The sequence below is a fragment of the Struthio camelus genome, chromosome 1, assembly GCF_040807025.1.
Source record: "Struthio camelus isolate bStrCam1 chromosome 1, bStrCam1.hap1, whole genome shotgun sequence".
Taxonomy (NCBI): domain Eukaryota; kingdom Metazoa; phylum Chordata; class Aves; order Struthioniformes; family Struthionidae; genus Struthio; species Struthio camelus.
The window spans coordinates 223667375-223680559 of NC_090942.1; the positions used below are offsets into that span (position 1 = coordinate 223667375).

Genomic DNA, 13185 nt, shown 5'->3' on the forward strand with positions numbered 1-13185 from the left:
AGTGAGCAATGCCAGCTACTGCAGCTGATATGATGAACAGCTGACCTGTTACTGTATTCTGCCTCTGAATATTTCGGGTTTCTCCCTGATTAGACTTGGCACCCCTTAATCCTTTTCATTCACCAACACATAATTGCACTGTGTTCTTATACCTCGTCATATGGGTACCGGGGAAATTCTGAATTTGCTTGAGTAATGCCATCTGTTTTTTTTTTTCCCCGTTGATCTGCAATTTGGCGTACAGGTAAAAATTCCTGAACTTACCATAATAACTGTGGTGTGATTTGTTCACTTCCAGGAAGTTTCCAATCTTCACGAATTGCAGGTGTCCAAGAGATATTTAGAATTAGTTCTCATAACAAACAAAGAGCTGGTAAGTGTCAGCAAGTTAGAGCCGCGGTACTTTGTCGTGACTGTATTGCTATATTTGAATTAGTCCTTCACGTTCAGTCCTACCTGTGTGAATGCATTACATCAATGCCTGTTTTTAGACAAGAAGGGGATTCATTTGTCACTGATTCTCAAAGGTGAAGGGAATAAAAGCACTTCTTTTGGCAGTGTGCTTCCTCACCATGAAGAGCAACTGCTTGTATCAGCCCACGTGTACGTACAAGAAAGGTACCTCCGAAAGCTCCCGTCGATGCACAGAGCTTTCCTCCCAAAATCAATGTGGCCCACTGACCCGCAGCGGTGCTAGGAACCCCGTGACACGGACACGTCTCATGTGGTTAAAAGGGAGTTAGTCCGGGAAATAGCCGAGACAGACACAGAAGGGGTGAGCAATCAGTGCTCACCGTAAAACTGGGTTTCTGTCTGAACCCTGAGAGTGTGACGTTTCCTTTCTCCTCTTCCAGTTTAAAGTTAATCACTACAATGAAACTCTGATGTTGCACCTCCTCATTTCCATAAACAACCTCCTGAACACGGTGAGTATAATGATCCGAAGGTCGTGATTGCTGCTTTGCTCCATTGGTTGTCTGTCTAACGTGGTGCTCTGTCTGGGAAAGACATGAATAATCTGTGTTTGACTAGAGCTATTCTACGAGAAAATAATGTGTTCTTGAACGGTACAAAACCTGCTTCAACTGCTAAAAATTGTTTCAAGTGTGAGCGCAGCCAGTTTAAAAATGCTTTGAAATTGTCCCTTGAAGATGCTTGATTTGGACTCTACGTTACTGTTGCTGCATGCTTTCTGGCAGCTCATTGCCCTTTCCCCTCATCCTCTCCTTGCTTTGAGCCCTCAGAAACAGCAGTTTTCCTCTTCCGCTTTTTCTGTGTGGCTATTCTGACAAAACGCTGGTGCATCAGCCAAGAACTCAGCCACGACGCAGGTAAAATGAGCGATACAGAAAGCCCTAATAAATTAATACAAGGCACTAAACTAAAGGAAACGACCAGCTGCTCCACTTCTGGCTAGAATACCAGGGAAAGGGCTCGGGGCCACCAGCTTTCTGATTGCGAAGGGGTGGTTTTTGTCGCGCGCGCCCGCCTGACTCAGCGACCTGCTTCCAGGTGTACCGGCCCATGAAGCTGCAGATCGTGGTGAGCGCGGTGGAGATGTGGAACGACATGGACCACGTGACGATCGCCCATGATCTGGCCCATACGCTGCAATTTTTTTCCATGTGGTGCCAGAGGGACGTCATAGGCCGCATTAATTACGACCATATCGAGCTACTTCTGTAAGACTCCTTCGTTTTAACCTCTCAGGTCACTGGTTGCGGAGCGATAAGCAGAGTGACATAATATTTTCATCCTCCTATTTTTCTAATTTTTACCTAGCTTTTCTTACCTTTTTTTTTTTTTTTTACCTTTTTTAGCCTAATTATTTTGTCCCAATATCATAGCTTAAATAGTCCATATGCTAATCCATATGCATTTGTCATGTAAATTGATACCAGGGAGATTTTAAGTAGGTAGTCTATTAGTCTATAGTATTAGCCTATTTTTCCAGTCTTCCTTCTCTTTAAATCAGTACAACCAAATTCTTTTAAGCTACCCATTTTTCAGATATGCCAGCTACTCATTTTTTAGGTGTCCTAATTCAGTGTCACATGGTTTACAACTCACCATTTAAACTACAACTTTTTCCTAAGGTGATGATGTTAGATCTCACATAACAAGAAGCTTCATCACTTCCTTCATTCGTAGGCAACACTCTGTTCTGTGTGAAAAAAACCCAAACCCTTAAAGTCCTTTAGCTTTATTTACAGCTGCGTACATATAACACATGGATATGCTTTTAGCCTTTAATGCAGTCTCTGCATGAAAGGGAAATCTTGATTAGGGGTGTCAGTGATTAGTCCCAAGAGGTCAGTGTGGAGCTGAAGGGACTCCCTATTGAAGGATTTTACTGCAAGAAAGGTGTTCCTTGTTCCCCGAAGCTATTTTTTCCCAACTTTAATTTAGGCAATGCATCCTATTATTGAGATAATGTTGTTTTGTATTTCTTTAACGCTCAAAATTTTTCCGCCACAGCGGTCAGCACTACAAAGACCTGGGATTTGCCTGGAAAGGGACTATGTGCCAGCTGAACTCAATGGGCGTTGTCTCGGTAAGGAGAGACTTGGAGGGTTTCCACTGCCTGCCCCAAAATGGAGAGATCATCTCATAATTGAGTTTAAAAGGTTTTGGCCATAATCTTGCCCCAATAACTCGGTACTCCCACAGTGTATTTATAATTTGGGTCATGGCAAGCGGGTGGCCACTTTAGATGCTAACACATTACCCTGATCTCGGGAGTTTATAGTTTTGAGTTCTTAGCTGACACATATTTTGAGGCTTCAATTTCCTAGGTAAGTAAACGAACCCCTTGACTACTTTGCAAAAGACGGATGGCACTAGCTGTACTTTCGAATAAAAGTGCCTCTGATTGATCACTCTCCATTGAAAGCAGCATTATGTGAGTGCTAGGAATGATCTGAATAATAATTCTCTAATGCTTCCCTAGAACTATTCTCTTTAGGGGTTCCCTAATTGGTGGTTTGCATGTGCAAGTCCTTAGCTAGCACAAATTTCATAATCACTGAGCAAAACACTAAAACCTGGATCTGAAGTTCTCTGCATCAATATATACCCTCTCCAGAAAGTGTGTACCTGTGGTTTTTCTTCCTACATACAGTTCCCTGGGCATGACACTATCAGTAACGTGATGACACTTGCTCATGAGATGGGCCACAGTTTAGGTTTCAATCATGACGATAGCAAACGATTTCACGACAGAGACTGTAACTGCAACTGCACTCATAAAGGATGCATCATGCGAACATCACCGGGGTAAGTACAGCTTAGTTTTCACTGCATCGCTTTGGGTGAGATTCAGCTCACTGCTGTCAGTCATCTGTTTCTGAGCCAGCCATCCTGCACTCCCAGTGTGTCTGTAGGTTTTTTTATCCTGGCTTTGAAAACTCAGGTCTTTCATGACTAGTAAAGGTGTTTTCCTTTTTTTTAGCTGAGTTGCTTAATAAAATTAGGTTTCTACAATTGCTGGGTTTCTGTAACGGTGTGTATGCCTGTTGCTCCGTAGCATCTTTAAATTCCTCAGTTCCAGCCACCCTTGGCAGAAGAATGGAAGTCTGAGAAGCTGGTCCTGCTTCATGCAGGTAGATGGACCAGAGACTTCCACAGATTGTTTCCAACTTAAGTGACCCAATGATTTTTTTATCAAGTTCCTAAAAATTTTGTGAAAATAGCTATTATTTAGATAAAAAGATACACCAGTTTTCCCAGGGCTTCCTTGGCTCTACTGGACACACTTGCCATTCGTTTATTTTCAGTATGCTTTCCCCAAGTGCTGCTTGTTTTCAGCTCCTTCACAGCTAGGTTTGACGCTTCCAGCAGATGTATGGGTTACAGCATCCCTTCCTCTTGTGCTGGCCTGTTTACAATTGCTATCTGTGAAAATGTATTTTCCAGACATGGTGCCTTGTGTGGGGAAGGAGCTTTCCTAGCGCCTGCTCTCCTCCTCGTGATGCTCACCAAGGCACCAAGGAAATGACTCTAGTCTCTAAGAGATGAGTATATCTACATGATGCCTTCACACCTTTGTCTTAGGCTGGACTTTTTTTTCTATTTTTCTTTCACGATCAAACTGAGATCCTTGAGAACCTCTTTGGAAGATACCTATCGTGTATACTATCTCAGAAAGGAGATTGTTGGGCAGAAAACTGCTTAGCATCCAGGCTGTGACGAGGTGAGTCACTGGATCACTTGAAATGCCACTGGAGGATTTGCAGCCAGCATCACCCAAGTTGCTAAACATTCTACATAATCAAGAAAAATAATTCCACTAATTAATATCTCCTGAAATCTGCCAAGGATATTTGTCAAATGTCAGCTTCTGTTGTTTCAGCATCAAAGGAACCATATGATATTGCAGGAACATTCCTGTTGTCAGCTCCAAATGTTGTTGATAATGCTTTATGGTCCATGGCAATGTCAATAAAAATGAATCATTCTTCTTAGCTCTAAAGGTCCACCAATACATAGTGAGCCTCAACAGGCAGTGACGGTTGCTCCATTTCAGATTTGTTCACTTCAAAATTGCAGGATACTTTTCTCAGGGTGAAGAATTCCTCATCTCTGTTCCACTTTCTGAAATATACATACCACAAAAATGAGAACAGCAGGAATGAGAATCCATGCTTAATCTTGACAATTTTGGACCCTTTTCTTTATCAGAGACTAACTAAGACTCCATGAAGATGTAAATGACTTGAGAAGCTGATGTCTTCTACCAAACTTGTGTTTACTCTCAATAATATCAGCGCCAAAATAGCTATTTCAATGGGATCATCAGCAGTCCTGACTCACCTCGTGATGGTTCCTCCTGTCCCCTCAGCCTGGAAGCCAGCTCCTTAGTGACTTCAAGGTGATGGAGAACCCAGCACACCAGGGCTGCGGTGAATGCTTCAGCAAGTCAGAGAATCGCACTTCATGGCTCTCTAACCCTTCAGTCTTTGCTGTTATCAAATAGCAACCTTTTTGTCTTAATGTACTGATTAAATGAATCCGTTTCCAGACCTCTGACTTTAAACAACAGTTCTTCTGGAATTCCTATATGCGGATTACTTGATACGTTCAGTAAACAGTGTGACTCCTGCTTCCGCTTTGATTGCAATAATTTCCATATCCGTATTAATATTTCCCTATGTATATCCCTGGCAACTTTATTTCTGACTCGTCCATCCTTGTCATCTGCTACTGCTTCTGCCCTATCCCATGATATCAATTCTTACTCCTAATCAATCTTGTCTAAGCATACATCACCCTAATGGTATATAAGTCCTCAGCAGAGCACTTTAAAGAATATATGCACAGTCTTGTTATTTATTTGAGCTGCTGTGATGTCCTTGCAGTACTGCCTAACATCATGCTTACCAAACTTGAGGGCAAGCTCTTATTTAGTTTTGGGTCACAAGAATAAGTTAGCTTCACTTTTGGAAATTATCATCACCACAGTTCTGCATTTTTCATGAGTAGCTAGTTATTTATTTGAGCAGTTAGGTGTGAAGCTAACCTGTTTTTCTCCTGGTTAGCACACAAGTTCTGGGTACTTTTTGTAGTGTTCACATAAAAGCTCTTTCAAGCTCAGCGATTCCTCTCCACGTGTTGGGAATGAATCATACCTGATGATCTTGCATTGTCCATGGTGTGTCCCATCTTCCAACTTCAGCTCTCTAGGACAACCAAAGCCCTTCCAAAGCTGTTTTGTGGTCTTCCCCTTTTCTCTTCCAGGTCACAGAGTAGGCATAAATGGTTCTTGTTAGAGTATCACTCAGAATTAACAAATGTCCCACAGTTTTTGTTTCTGGTCATCCCGATTGTCTCGACAATTCTTGGGCCTTCATCACCAGAAACTTACTCACCAACATAGTATTGTTTTCTCCTGTGTCTTTATAAGAGAAAAGAGGTGTGAGGAAAGGCTTACCCCCCCTAAAACATCCCATATTCCTGTTTGCTAGCTAATCTACCTGTTGTCCTTTGAGTCCACCTATTATTATATGTATATGGTATCATTATATATAATTAGTATTTTCATTTTCCTGCAGATCGTGCTTTGCATTCAGTAACTGCACTTTGGAAGAATATTACGATGAAGTAGTAAGAAAAAATCTACCTTGTCTACTCAACATACCGTCTTTGAAACCATTTCTCTCCGATCACTGTGGCAATGGTGTCTTGGAAAAAGAGGAAGAATGTGATTGTGGCAGTGATGAGGTTAGTAATTACATATTTCACTGCAATCTACATTGCACAAGTGTTATTAAAATCCTCGTGTTTTCTCAACCTTAAAAGCTCACTGAGTCATGGGAAGGAGCGATCACTGAAGTGCCACACCTTCAGATGAGCTCAGTGGCTTTCGCTTTTGTTGACTCCTCTGAAATGGGGGTTTACCCAAATATGGCACTATTTGTGTCCAAAATACATATTATTTGCACAAATGTATGCAGAGCATATCTGGAGGTAAAGTCAGGGTTTTTTTCCATAACTACAGAGAGACCTTTCGGAGCAGACTCTAAGCAGACCGACTGGTGAGTTCATGCTGGAGATACTCTGTTTTCAAGTATCCGATAAGGAATCATTCAGGCATAGAAGAACAGCTCCCTTGCTAGCACAGAAACAAGATCTCCCCACACCTTGCCCAAATTGAAAGGTGATTTTCCTCTGATTGTGCTAATGCTCATAGGAATGTAGGGTTTGAAGAAAATAAAAGTATTTGAGAAGTGCTGCAGTCAAAGCAGGAGACTCCAGAGAAGAGATATGTCTTTGCTGACAAGCTGCTCTACCTATAGACAAATTATTGCCACTCACTATATTTCCATCTTCTGGTCTAGTTATTCCATTTCTTTTCTTTCTTCTATTATATTTATCCTAAAGTCAGTGGAAGAGTTTTGTAAGAGTGCTTTTAAGAGCATTCTTACATGTTTTTATCTTCACAGCTATAATTCTAGGAACCATGCAGCTATGACGCTCAAGAACGTTTGAATTTCCCAGTAGGAATTCTTGTTTGCATTTTGCATAATCGTTATTGTGCAAAGCTGTTTGTAACTTTGTCAAAATGTAGCCTTTGCACTGATGTTTCCCACGTGAGAGATTTGCACAAGTATGATATCCAGGCTTGTCTTGAACATCCTTCACCTTGCTGGTAAAAAGGATTCAAGCGTTTTTAAAAACTATGTTAGGAAAAGGTATATAGCCTTCAGCCCCCCAGGTCTCTCTGACAGCTGGTGCCCTGACTTCTCTTTGTTGGCTAGTCCAGCCTCAAGTTTGTTAGTGGCTCATGCACATACACACACACACACCAAATTGTGAGCACGCTCATACAGAAAAAAGTTAGGAACAGAGTTTAGTAAGAAGACAGGACAGACTGCAGTGCTCAGGCGCACAGCTCAACCACCCAAGGTGCACTGTCCAGGAGCTTGCTTACACGCGGCCGGCCCCTTTTACGTCCTCCTCACTATTTTCCCTTGCTTGTTCCTCCTCAATCCACCTCAATCTGTCCCTTTCCCTGCCTTTAGTCCTTTTCCTAAGCATCCCATAAAAACCTTTGTACATCCCCAAAATCCCCTTAAAACAACGCACAATAAGTTTTACACAGCCCTACATTCCCTCTCAAACACCGCAAAGTAAGTTTGGTCTTTCCAGGAAACCCATGATAATCTTGTTTTCTCCATTCTTATTAGTTGCCAAGTTCTGGCTGAACTTCCTCCAGGCTACGCTGGAGTAGTTCCTGCAATGGCCCATCCATCAGTGTCCTGAGAGCTCTGGTCTTTGCTGTCTCCATTATCTTCTGTTTGTTAGGGTTTCTGCATTTGTGTGATGAATTTATTACTGTTCCTGTCTCTTGTCGTTGACTTTCGTGCTGAAAAGCCATTAACCAGCTATCCTTATAAAACAGATATCCTTCCGTTTCCAGGTATCCTTAAAATTTTAGTCATTACTTTTGCCCACGCAACAAAGTTCAGAGCCCATCAGCTCTAATACTTGAACGATTTGGGATTAGGAACGTCAAAAAATGGTGGATTACTGCTGAAAGAACTGGAGAGTTAAAAGGGGGAAAGAAGGAAAGTAGGAAAGAAGGCAGAAATGACAGAAGGAGAGATTAATCTCTTCTGTTGTGCTCAAAATGATTTGTAAGTCCTTTGGAAACACTAATTAACCTATTCTAAGAGCACCACTGTGAAGCTGGTAGGCTGGCTGATTAGCAGAGAATATGAGATGGAAGCAGTAGTCCTGAGAGCAAAAAGAACTGTTCTAACGGTGTCTACTGTATTTGAATGCCTAACCACGAACATCCAAAGCCTGATTGTTTCACTGATGGTGGGCACTTGATGCCCAAAACATCCTGGACAATGAAGACACAGGGGTCAGAAGCTGAGCACTTGGGAAGCAAACAGCTAGTGAATCGGCATTTCTACAGCTCTCAAGTGAAGTCACTTGGCACTATCACATGCGAAATCTGTGTTGAAGTCCTACATTAAGTATATTCTAGAGCACAGGTAACTACCAACAGGAATCCTGGGTTAAGGTTTACTACACACATGCCATGAGTATTTCCCTTTGTTTTAGAACTCCCAGAAGAAAAAAGACTAATGGTGGAATTTGAAGAGTGACAGAAAATGGCAGATTTTTTTCCCCTTAATCTCCTTTAATTCCATGTTTCTTGATCTAAATAAAAATCTTCAGGGAAGACTATCCCAATAAGAAACTCTAATACTGAGGTGGTATGGCATTATTTACTTCCAGGCATGCCTCCGAGAAGGTTGCTGCCTCTCCTCCACCTGCTTACTTGCACACGGGGCTTCTTGTTATAGAGGAGAATGTTGTCACAAATGTCAGGTAAGTTATAACTCAAACAACTGCTGTTGGCTTTGTAATGCAGGGTAAACTAAGGATCTAATTACTTTTCAAAGCTATCAGTTAGGTGCTCTAATGCTTACTGTCCCCTTGTTTACTGTTCCTTTACGCCCTCCAATCATTGCTTTGTCAGATTTTTTGTAAATTCAATTTGTTGTTCTTCGTCATAGACTTTTGGCGGCATTCCCTAAAATTTTGCCATGTAGGTGTCAGTAATTTGGGCTAGCCCTTCCGAAAATACTTCCATTCAAAACTTGTTTTGTGGATTATTTTTTTTTCCGCATAGTTTCAGCCAGCAGGAAAACTATGCAGAGAAGTCAGGAACATATGTGATCTTCCAGAGTACTGTAATGGAACTTCGGACGCCTGCCCCATAGACGTATTTAAGCAAGATGGAACCCCATGTAGTGACCACGACCGCTGCTATGAAGGGGACTGCCACAACCACGAGACACAATGCAAAGCTTTATTTGGCAAAGGCAAGCTATGCTATCCTTAGAACTGCCATACCATCTGATTTGGAGTTAGCTCTCTCCTTAAGATAACAATTAGTCAGGTCTCGCCTCTCACCACCTCTTCTTCCTCTGCTTTGGAAAAGTCTCGTTTTTCCACAGTCACTGATGACTCACTGCTTACACTTTGTAAGGCAGTGAATCTTACCTGTCTGGACCGGCTAATCAGAATAAAAGTACTTGCGTAATAAATGCTACAAATACTTTTAAAATACCCAATGATTTTATAACAATAGTTATATAACAATATATACAGAGAGCAATGTATATATATATATATAATATATATAATATAACATATGTATGAATAATAGGGTAATAAAAAAGGGGTTTTCTGTGGCAGTAGCAGTTGCTGCAGTGCGGTTCAGGAAGATCTGGTTCCCAATGTGCGTATGCCTCACGCATGGACCTCTGGGCAGCACTGGGGCTGCTCTGTGCCCTGCATATCCCTCCATGCCCATCCTCAAAGGCGTAAAAGGGAATAGCAGGCTTGGCCACCCTCATCCAATTGCCAATACAGTGTCCCAGAAATAAATGTGTGCTGGAGACAGTCTCTGGGCCATTGAGATCAGTCTCACGCCTTTGAAAGCAACAACATCATATAGTTTGCGCATCTAGATTTCTCCCTGCTCATACTGCAAGCACGGAAGTGATTTTTCTATGTCTTCTTTGAAGTTATTTCAACTCTGTAAGAAATACCAAACTTCCCCACTACAGGTGTCCTTAAGCTGTGGAGTGGAAGAGTGGAATTATTCTGATTGCAGTAACGCCCATCAGGATTTCAGTCTTAGGTCTCTTTAAGACCATGTGAAAGTCAAGTAAAAGTAAAACAAACCACTTTCAAGTCAAGTAAAAATAAAGTAAAACCACTTTTCTCTGTGTTCCATCACATTTATGAAAAGTTTGGACTCCTTGGAAACCCATAATCTTTGCACATGAAGATGGCAGCATCTGTCATGAAAGTCCTTGCTAAAAAAGGCAGGAATATTGATAAGGTAGAATATTTTTATCCTCATTTTGACAAAGAACACTTAAGAAACTGTCACATGAACATTCACTTGGTGCTGACGTGGCCAAGACACTGATCTCAGCCATCTCTGCAGGCTGACTCTGAAATCTGGCTGTTAGTTTTACTCTGAAAACATTATTCTGGCTACTTGAAAATTTGTAAGAAAGCCTGATGGAGTCATGCATTGACCACAGGCTCTTCATCTTTTCGCTTGGTGTTCTGTTACTCTTACACAGCACCCAGTAAATATAAAGATGTTCTGAAAAATCTGGGAGTTCCCTAGGATAGAAATAGTTCTGCCTTACCGAAATCTGAACCTGTGAGCTGTTTTTGCTGTCTGACAAGAATTAGCACTGTTAAAATCAAATATAACGGTGGTGATTCCGGATTCAGGAGAAATGTAAGAGATGCTGACTTGTGCTAAATAGCAGGTTAGAATTATAGAAAAAGAACAGGTTTGGAGGTCTGCAATCTAATTTTCTGCTCCAGGTTGTTCTGGATAAATACCATGGTCCATTCTGACCTGATAATTAGTTGATCTCTTGGTAGCAAATCTGTTCATTTAGTCACTTCACTCTCTCTTTTATTTCAATTTGAAATGGAAGGAGTGACTTGAGACTTGGAAATTGTTTCTGTAAAGTTTCTACAGTTCTTTAGAACTTGATGTCAGAAAGATCACAAAAATAAGCAAAAGGGATCAGGTTGGGTGCTGTTAGTCCCTCTCTTCCCATGAACGCCTCACTTTGCTCTCTCGTTCTTTAGCCGCCCAACGTGCTCCGCTGAGCTGCTTCAGGGAAGTGAACGTTCGAGGCGACCGATGTGGCAACTGTGGCTGGAACGGGACGTATTACACTAAATGTCGAGAAGAGTAAGTGGTGGTTGTTATTAGTAAAAGTATGGCAGTACATAATATGCAGGAGCCAGGCAGGACTGGGGCACCACTCTTGCAAGTGCTGTAAAAGGCAATAAACCAACACATTGCTTCTAAGAGCTTTTTAGCCTGAAATACTTTTGTTGGGATTAATCCCAACAGAGACGCAAAAGGAAAAAGGAGATCAGTAAAAGAAGCACAGCTTTTTGTACAACTTGGAGGCTCTGCTAGGCTTTTCTGTTTAGTTTTCATAGATGAAGGAGTGATGTACAAGCATTACTGAGAGCCTACCTGTGTACCAAAGTAGAGAAGGAAAGTGTAGGGCAATAGGAGAAATCTGAGGCAGTGCTTCTTCAGGACAGCTTCTTTTTACAGGTCACTTTGACCCAGAAAGCGATGTGAAGGTAGTTTCCTTTTTACAGAAAAATAGAGAAATTTCCTCTGTGCCTGTCCAGAAGAGCCTTATATCTTTCTATCTGCAAGAAAAGAGAAGAAAACTACAATGTTTATCTTCTCTTCCAATATTAATGGAAGTTCAGAGCATGATTCTTCCCAGTTTCCTCTCCCTCAGTAAGGGGTTATCCCATCATCTGGCCAGGGCTGGGTTTTCCCGTTTGGTTAGATAACTGTTTCTCTTTTTTTCCCTTCAACAGTAATTCCGTTCATGCTGCTGCCAGGGGCCCATTTGCCAGTCAGTACATCTCCAGATAGGGCCTTTTTGTAGACAGGGCAGTCCTTCAGTCTTTGCTCTCATCGTTATCCAAGCCCTCCTCTATGGTCCCATCCTGTGACTAGGACTGCTCAGAATCACCCACGTTTGAGTGTGGGTATGGATAATCATTCAAAGGAAAGAGGGAGATTTACCAAGACCTTAGAGATTTCCTGTCCCTATGCACATCAACAGTCACTCAAAATACCTGATTACTTGTACGTAATCTTTTTTTCACGATTGCAGTTTGACAGTTCACCAAAAGGAGGGGCAGTGCTGTCATTAGAGGAGACACCAGGATGCAATTCCTAAGTCAAGCTTATTCTCTACATCCCTACTGAGCACTACACAGGTGGCACCTGAACTTCATTTGCACCATCTCCGGCCGCAGAGATGAGTTTCTGAGCGAACTATACACATTTCTTCCTCGCATAAACATCAGTATTCCCCACACTATGTAAGGAATGGGTAAAACACATGAAAAGTGAGGGTCAGAAATACAAACGGAAGTGTCTCTGCAACTTCCGTGATAGATCCGCTAAGGGAATCTATATAACCCTAGACACCGAGGACAACTGGCATAAAACAGACTGCGACAATGCTTGCCAAGCATCTTAACCTCTGAAAAGGGCTGGCTGCCTGCAAACTGCCTAAAAGGATTGATCCTGGACAGCTCTAACCACAGAAAACGCCCAGGATTGCTCCAAGAGTACGAGCTGGAATGCGCCAAATTTGTACTAGGATGTTCAAACAGGCTTGTTTTTCTACCTCAGGAACATCCTGTGTGGAAGAGTGCAGTGTGTTAACATTAAAAGAATACCAGTCAGGAAAGACGGCGAGACCGTGGTTCAGACTTCTGTGAACAACCATTTATGTTGGGGACTGGAATTTCATCTGCCTTCAGACACACCTGATGATGGATCGGTGAAAGACGGCACAACGTGTGGTAGAAACAAGGTACCCTTAGAAAGCTAGAGGGATATGAGAGTAGTGCAGGACAAAGATTAAATGGAGAGATTTTGTCCCGAAAAATGTCCTCGATCTCAGATATAAGCCCCAAAATGCCTTCTCTTAAAGCCTCCATTAGCTGCTGGAGCACATTGTCTTTTTTTTTTCTTGAACTGAGTGGCTAAGGTAACAACTGCTATTTTTACCACTAGAAGGGAGGAGTGGTAGATTCTCTTCTTCTTGTGAAGCTACCAACCAAGGTCAAAGTTTATTTGCT

General features: G+C 41.9%; 1 protein-coding gene across 1 annotated transcript in view; it reads left to right on the forward strand.

The window, feature by feature from the left end:
• The window catches only part of LOC104144680 (disintegrin and metalloproteinase domain-containing protein 9), a 43181-nt gene that overhangs the window by 22582 nt on the left and 7414 nt on the right, over positions 1-13185 (forward strand). Inside the window, exons 7-16 of the mRNA XM_068934260.1 lie at positions 299-373; positions 855-926; positions 1513-1682; positions 2479-2554; positions 3122-3276; positions 6051-6219; positions 8749-8841; positions 9146-9338; positions 11143-11248; positions 12734-12917. Of these exons, the coding sequence (XP_068790361.1) occupies positions 299-373; positions 855-926; positions 1513-1682; positions 2479-2554; positions 3122-3276; positions 6051-6219; positions 8749-8841; positions 9146-9338; positions 11143-11248; positions 12734-12917 (1293 nt within the window). The remainder of the gene's footprint in view (positions 1-298; positions 374-854; positions 927-1512; positions 1683-2478; positions 2555-3121; positions 3277-6050; positions 6220-8748; positions 8842-9145; positions 9339-11142; positions 11249-12733; positions 12918-13185) is intronic.